At 37.9% G+C, this 8670-nt stretch overlaps 1 protein-coding gene across 1 annotated transcript; it reads left to right on the forward strand. All coding sequences in view use genetic code 11, as the record gives it.

Moving 5' to 3' along the window:
- Positions 1–407: 407 nt before the first annotated feature.
- EGR_10888 (Calmodulin) lies at positions 408–5437 on the forward strand (the record flags this gene model as incomplete). The annotated part of the gene is made up of 3 exons (XM_024500137.1): positions 408–428; positions 1393–1554; positions 5264–5437. 3 exons carry the CDS (start codon positions 408–410, stop codon positions 5435–5437), a joined length of 357 nt encoding a protein of 118 aa, XP_024345451.1.
- Positions 5438–8670: the final 3233 nt, after the last annotated feature.

Below are 8670 nucleotides of genomic sequence, written 5' to 3' on the forward strand. Positions count from 1 at the left end.
AACACCACCTCTCGATTCACCAACCTTATGGTACTGAAAAGGGGTGATGACATCTACTAGATGTTACTAAGTGACAAAAACGAATAAAATTTGCTGAGTGGTAAGACCGTCATTCATGCTGGATAAATCGCCTCTGTTGCCTGCCTCAAAACGTCAGTGTGATTCATTATGAAGGTCGCGCGTCGTTTGCTAAAGTGCTGCGCACAAGCGGTTGCTTGTGCACTTTGACTAATGCGAGGAGTATTTCACTGTGGCACAAAGCAAAGTAGCGATGTTGAGTTGGCAGGCACTTGACAAACACTCGTAAGGTGAGAATCTGTGACGAGCTGCCTTGCAGCTCCTAAGGCGTCCGTAATCACAGTACACCTTTACATAAAACGAAACCGGAAGATGTTCTTTTCTTCGGAATGAGGATCATTGTCTACAAGGTCTTGAGAGAACCCAAATCTGTCTTCTTGACATTGTCCAACTTGGCAGTCATCAACTAGTCCCCTTTCATTTCATAAAAGCCCTTCCACGATCGGAAATGCGCTATTGATTGGTCTTCATGGTTTGAAGACAAGTAATGTTGATGATGTGGTAATGCGTCCCGTGAACAGATGGACTTATATCGATGCGATGGCGACTGCAAAACGAATTGTTTGGCATCAAATCGGTGTCGAATAGGAGTGGGCGCATTTCACAAGCGGAGTATACTGGGACGGCTATTTCTTGTTAAACAGAAAGTGGCCTAAGTCCATTCGAAGAGACCGAGGGATTTCAACAAAATAGGTGTGAACTCAACTACCATTAGGAACGGGGTCGTGAAGCGGAGGTCCAGAGAACAGGAGGAAGGCTGGAAAGGACGTGATTTTATTCGCTATGCTTGCAGCGTACTAACGTACACTAGCACCGAGGCGGATAAGCAGGCAATAAAAACACTTTGCTAGCAGACAGGGAAACAAGGAAGAGTAACACAGGGAACACTAAATCTACCGACCCCCTCTCTTCAGCTCTCCCGTTGGTACACAGGACGGAACTAGATGTCTAGTCAGATGAAAGTGTTCTTGAAGAACTTGTATTAATATGGTTTCCTACAGCTTTATTCATTCCCTGCTTTCGTTTTTAGAAATGTTTAATAGAATCCTATAAAGTAAATAAAAAACTGACTGACTAAAAGAGTGTTCCTTTTCTTTAAAAGGTTAAGTGACGGGTATTAAGATATTTCACTGCGTATGGCCAACGCATGAGCAAAGTTGTAGATCGTCAGGGATGAAAATTTACATCTTTGACGCACATTTGAAATCTACGCTTCTCGTTTGCTAATTTGAGGTTTTGGTGAAAAAGAGCTTTTTAGATCTAGTAAGGCTATTTCAACCCAGTATAAATGATATTGTTTCACTGTTTTTGTAGGTTTTCGATCACAACAACGACGCGTACATTGACCACGAGGAGATCAAGCGGACAATGCACTTCCTTGGTGAAACCGTTTCCGACGACGATGTTCGCGCTATGATCAAAGAGGCTGACGCTGATCATGATGGACTTGTCGATTTCGAAGGTCAGTCTTCAAACGTGAAAGCTTAAAGTGGAATTAACGGTTTTTATTTGCTACCGGTCCAACGCAGCTTCAGTCAGTTGCTGTCTTCAAATGCTTCTCTTTGAAAGAAATAATGTTTTGGCTCATACTATCCGATTAGGGCAAATTATTATCTTCTAATTACTCCATTAGATTGATCAAATCTTGATTTAACATTGATTCGGAATTTTACCTTAGTAAATCGGCTCTTGTGAAATCTGTCTTGAGTGTATTTTTGGTGGTGTTTTTCTGTTGCAATCTTTACAGTTCATAAATATCAGGAACATTGTTTAGGCGGAAGTAAACTGTAGTTTGATGGGAGTTGGAGGGCAATGATATAAGTGGTTTTACGATCTTGGGCATGTAACTTATTTTTATCAGCCTAAAGTTGCAGCGATTACCATAGACACTAGGTGGTGAGAAGGGGATGCACTATTGTGATAAATTGCATTGTGTCTCAATTTGTATAAGCTAACCTTCCTGTTCTAAGTACCATGTACTGAGTGGGGTTATTTCTTAGGGTCATGAGGTGATGGAAGTCACTGGGTCATCTCCGACTTCGACTTCGATGTGTTCTTTTTTCGGAAAGACTTTTGTTCAATTGCTTTGTTCTGCCTCACCTAAAATAAACTAAACTATTGGAGGTTATAAAGGGCTACCCAATTGATCAAATCTTGTACTGAATATGAGTCCTATTTAATTGGCCCACTAACTTTCGTAAATTATTACCCTGGAGCCTTAATTGGACCTATTTTTATCAGCAAATTTGCATCCCTTTTTTAATAAAATTAATCATATTTAGAAAAGGAAAGTTCTCATTAGTACAACCAAAAATTAATACAAGAGAAAACTCAATTAGAATGATCAAATAGTGCATGGAGTAAAGTAAATTCGGCCTTAACACAGTTAAAACTCAGGCCGTCAATTAAGTGGATTATTACGCCCAAAGTGATAACTTTATCCAAAAATACCACATTTTCCCGTGCATTTTTGGTGTAAATAATGTTTTTAATGCGTGGATGAAATCTAGAGATGTTTGGTGATGACTGAAAATAGGATACTTCGCTGCATTGGCACCAGGAGACGGCAACTAACTTGTTACGAACAAATTTTACCACAATGTCAAGGCTGTTTTGCGAGAGAGAGGAAGGTAAGGGGAGGGAAAAATAATGGGAAAAATGAACCATTTCCTTCTTTATCCCATCTCACCTCATCTCATTTCTATGATCATTCAACTACGTGTTGTTCTTAGTTATTTACTTGTGCTAGACGCTCAGGGGATTTCGGGTAAGTCATTTTGGGGCGCAAAATTAGTCTAATGCCTGTATTTTGAGAAGGCGCCAAGTTGTTGCCAATTGGCTTGCAGAAACACTTTCACCAGACTGGAAGAATGGGTAAATACGGGGCTTTTGAGTAAAAACTGAACCTTTGCTTTTCTCAAAAACAGAAAATAATAAATTCCAACGAATGCAAAACTCATTTATTTTTCCTTAGTCACCTGCTGAGTCCAAACGCTTGTTTTCCAACGTTTAATTAATATCTCGAAAGTAGCCTTGATAACAAATAAACAATCCGTCTAAGGACAACCAGGGTTAAATAAGCTCTCAAAATTGTTAATGTTTATGAATGGTTGTGCTCACTGTTGCTACAGGAAGATTGGCCTCTCATAGAGGCTTCACTGCGACTGTGACTGAAAACCGTCACGGCTAAGGCCATCTCTGATAGACTATGTATGTATGTTAATAAGAAACCTCGCTCATCACTGCATGTTATTCTACGTGCGCAATGCAACACTTACCCGCCAGCTTGACTTGCTATTTTGAATGACTCAGGACATGTGGGCCAGCTACCAGGGTTAAATTCGTGTAGCATTGCCAAGGTGGGCTTCTTTTTTGAGTCGTAAAATTAAAAGTCCCAATTAGACTTTGATATCTCTTGCAGAGAGGGAGACTATGTAAAAATTAAAAGGGAACAATTAAAGCTTCAGTGGAGATGTAGCAACCCATTTTCAAAGGACTTCAGAAGTTGGATTAATAACTTTCTTTTTAGTCCATTTACTTGTCTAATTTGCTTGGGTAACTTTATCCTACTAATTCATTTTAAATGGTTCAATGCTTTATGGACTTAACACTTCAGTTCTTAGTGTTTATACTGCTAATTCATCATGTGTAATTTGAGGTGAATGATCGATGTCTCTGTCACTTTCTTCCTCCCACGGTGGCTATTTTTAGTTAAGGTCTCCCTCATGGCACGTGGCTGGTTTATTTATGATCTAGTTTATTAAAACCATCGGTTCACTTAAACTGACGATGTTTGGACCGACCCTCTGTAGTGGGATTATTATAGTTCGTTTTATGGTGAATCTCATATCGAAAATATTTGGGAGGTGCATAACGGAAATATGAATGCCCAAAGATATTTTCCGTAACGGTATCTCCCCCTAAATACCCTATACAATCCCGTCAACCAACAACCACACTTCCTTGAAACTATATTTGAAAGCGTCAGCGTCATTTTTGAGGTCATTTGAGTTTATACTCCAGTCTGGCTTGCAACAAACTGAGTTTATCACTCTTCAAAGTTTGCCTTTTGTGTGTTTGAGGTACATCAGTTCCTATTTGTGCTGCACTATGGACGTAATAGCAACATTTTTCTGCAATCAGAGGCACTAATGAACATCTGTGGGAAAGAGTCAAGTTTGAGAAGGATTAGTAGTTATAAAGTGTGTATTCTTTTACGGAAAACATTACACCCATGCAATTTTTTAATTATCCAGTCTTTAAATTGTAATGTTATAGTCAAGTTAATAATGGCATACTTTACTTCGACCATTTTTAAAAGCTGCTTGCATATATTCAAGGAAAAAATTTTGGCGGTTAGTTTTTTTCGCCTGACTCATTATACATATTGAAACTAACTAAAAAGGGCTTCAGAAAACTGCTAAATGTTTTTGTTTTCGTCTGTTAAATCCATTAAGGTAATTCAAAATTTATAAATTACTGAATTTGCTGTTTCTATCCTAGTTCTCTTCCTAAGGTTTATTGAGCGGTTTCCGAAAATGCTTGCCTAAATGTCTGGTAAAATTTGTGTCCCTTTTTAGACAACACAATAAGCTGAGCTATTTTTAGACGAAAAAGAGGAAACATTCCCATACATAAAATAAAATATGAAAGACTAATATGAGCAAAAGAGGTTGATCATTTATGTTCCCTGTGATATAATTTAAACTCGTTTGCTTGACGCAGACAGGGAAACAAGGAAGAGTAACACAGGGAACACTAAATCTACCGACCCCCTCTCTTCAGCTCTCCCGTTGGTACACAGGACGGAACTAGATGTCTAGTCAGATGAAAGTGTTCTTGAAGAACTTGTATTAATATGGTTTCCTACAGCTTTATTCATTCCCTGCTTTCGTTTTTAGAAATGTTTAATAGAATCCTATAAAGTAAATAAAAAACTGACTGACTAAAAGAGTGTTCCTTTTCTTTAAAAGGTTAAGTGACGGGTATTAAGATATTTCACTGCGTATGGCCAACGCATGAGCAAAGTTGTAGATCGTCAGGGATGAAAATTTACATCTTTGACGCACATTTGAAATCTACGCTTCTCGTTTGCTAATTTGAGGTTTTGGTGAAAAAGAGCTTTTTAGATCTAGTAAGGCTATTTCAACCCAGTATAAATGATATTGTTTCACTGTTTTTGTAGGTTTTCGATCACAACAACGACGCGTACATTGACCACGAGGAGATCAAGCGGACAATGCACTTCCTTGGTGAAACCGTTTCCGACGACGATGTTCGCGCTATGATCAAAGAGGCTGACGCTGATCATGATGGACTTGTCGATTTCGAAGGTCAGTCTTCAAACGTGAAAGCTTAAAGTGGAATTAACGGTTTTTATTTGCTACCGGTCCAACGCAGCTTCAGTCAGTTGCTGTCTTCAAATGCTTCTCTTTGAAAGAAATAATGTTTTGGCTCATACTATCCGATTAGGGCAAATTATTATCTTCTAATTACTCCATTAGATTGATCAAATCTTGATTTAACATTGATTCGGAATTTTACCTTAGTAAATCGGCTCTTGTGAAATCTGTCTTGAGTGTATTTTTGGTGGTGTTTTTCTGTTGCAATCTTTACAGTTCATAAATATCAGGAACATTGTTTAGGCGGAAGTAAACTGTAGTTTGATGGGAGTTGGAGGGCAATGATATAAGTGGTTTTACGATCTTGGGCATGTAACTTATTTTTATCAGCCTAAAGTTGCAGCGATTACCATAGACACTAGGTGGTGAGAAGGGGATGCACTATTGTGATAAATTGCATTGTGTCTCAATTTGTATAAGCTAACCTTCCTGTTCTAAGTACCATGTACTGAGTGGGGTTATTTCTTAGGGTCATGAGGTGATGGAAGTCACTGGGTCATCTCCGACTTCGACTTCGATGTGTTCTTTTTTCGGAAAGACTTTTGTTCAATTGCTTTGTTCTGCCTCACCTAAAATAAACTAAACTATTGGAGGTTATAAAGGGCTACCCAATTGATCAAATCTTGTACTGAATATGAGTCCTATTTAATTGGCCCACTAACTTTCGTAAATTATTACCCTGGAGCCTTAATTGGACCTATTTTTATCAGCAAATTTGCATCCCTTTTTTAATAAAATTAATCATATTTAGAAAAGGAAAGTTCTCATTAGTACAACCAAAAATTAATACAAGAGAAAACTCAATTAGAATGATCAAATAGTGCATGGAGTAAAGTAAATTCGGCCTTAACACAGTTAAAACTCAGGCCGTCAATTAAGTGGATTATTACGCCCAAAGTGATAACTTTATCCAAAAATACCACATTTTCCCGTGCATTTTTGGTGTAAATAATGTTTTTAATGCGTGGATGAAATCTAGAGATGTTTGGTGATGACTGAAAATAGGATACTTCGCTGCATTGGCACCAGGAGACGGCAACTAACTTGTTACGAACAAATTTTACCACAATGTCAAGGCTGTTTTGCGAGAGAGAGGAAGGTAAGGGGAGGGAAAAATAATGGGAAAAATGAACCATTTCCTTCTTTATCCCATCTCACCTCATCTCATTTCTATGATCATTCAACTACGTGTTGTTCTTAGTTATTTACTTGTGCTAGACGCTCAGGGGATTTCGGGTAAGTCATTTTGGGGCGCAAAATTAGTCTAATGCCTGTATTTTGAGAAGGCGCCAAGTTGTTGCCAATTGGCTTGCAGAAACACTTTCACCAGACTGGAAGAATGGGTAAATACGGGGCTTTTGAGTAAAAACTGAACCTTTGCTTTTCTCAAAAACAGAAAATAATAAATTCCAACGAATGCAAAACTCATTTATTTTTCCTTAGTCACCTGCTGAGTCCAAACGCTTGTTTTCCAACGTTTAATTAATATCTCGAAAGTAGCCTTGATAACAAATAAACAATCCGTCTAAGGACAACCAGGGTTAAATAAGCTCTCAAAATTGTTAATGTTTATGAATGGTTGTGCTCACTGTTGCTACAGGAAGATTGGCCTCTCATAGAGGCTTCACTGCGACTGTGACTGAAAACCGTCACGGCTAAGGCCATCTCTGATAGACTATGTATGTATGTTAATAAGAAACCTCGCTCATCACTGCATGTTATTCTACGTGCGCAATGCAACACTTACCCGCCAGCTTGACTTGCTATTTTGAATGACTCAGGACATGTGGGCCAGCTACCAGGGTTAAATTCGTGTAGCATTGCCAAGGTGGGCTTCTTTTTTGAGTCGTAAAATTAAAAGTCCCAATTAGACTTTGATATCTCTTGCAGAGAGGGAGACTATGTAAAAATTAAAAGGGAACAATTAAAGCTTCAGTGGAGATGTAGCAACCCATTTTCAAAGGACTTCAGAAGTTGGATTAATAACTTTCTTTTTAGTCCATTTACTTGTCTAATTTGCTTGGGTAACTTTATCCTACTAATTCATTTTAAATGGTTCAATGCTTTATGGACTTAACACTTCAGTTCTTAGTGTTTATACTGCTAATTCATCATGTGTAATTTGAGGTGAATGATCGATGTCTCTGTCACTTTCTTCCTCCCACGGTGGCTATTTTTAGTTAAGGTCTCCCTCATGGCACGTGGCTGGTTTATTTATGATCTAGTTTATTAAAACCATCGGTTCACTTAAACTGACGATGTTTGGACCGACCCTCTGTAGTGGGATTATTATAGTTCGTTTTATGGTGAATCTCATATCGAAAATATTTGGGAGGTGCATAACGGAAATATGAATGCCCAAAGATATTTTCCGTAACGGTATCTCCCCCTAAATACCCTATACAATCCCGTCAACCAACAACCACACTTCCTTGAAACTATATTTGAAAGCGTCAGCGTCATTTTTGAGGTCATTTGAGTTTATACTCCAGTCTGGCTTGCAACAAACTGAGTTTATCACTCTTCAAAGTTTGCCTTTTGTGTGTTTGAGGTACATCAGTTCCTATTTGTGCTGCACTATGGACGTAATAGCAACATTTTTCTGCAATCAGAGGCACTAATGAACATCTGTGGGAAAGAGTCAAGTTTGAGAAGGATTAGTAGTTATAAAGTGTGTATTCTTTTACGGAAAACATTACACCCATGCAATTTTTTAATTATCCAGTCTTTAAATTGTAATGTTATAGTCAAGTTAATAATGGCATACTTTACTTCGACCATTTTTAAAAGCTGCTTGCATATATTCAAGGAAAAAATTTTGGCGGTTAGTTTTTTTCGCCTGACTCATTATACATATTGAAACTAACTAAAAAGGGCTTCAGAAAACTGCTAAATGTTTTTGTTTTCGTCTGTTAAATCCATTAAGGTAATTCAAAATTTATAAATTACTGAATTTGCTGTTTCTATCCTAGTTCTCTTCCTAAGGTTTATTGAGCGGTTTCCGAAAATGCTTGCCTAAATGTCTGGTAAAATTTGTGTCCCTTTTTAGACAACACAATAAGCTGAGCTATTTTTAGACGAAAAAGAGGAAACATTCCCATACATAAAATAAAATATGAAAGACTAATATGAGCAAAAGAGGTTGATCATTTATGTTCCCTGTGATATAATTTAAACTCGTTTGCTTGAC

This window comes from Echinococcus granulosus (assembly GCF_000524195.1).
Source record: "Echinococcus granulosus chromosome Unknown EG_S00293, whole genome shotgun sequence".
NCBI classification, from domain to species: Eukaryota; Metazoa; Platyhelminthes; class Cestoda; order Cyclophyllidea; family Taeniidae; genus Echinococcus; species Echinococcus granulosus.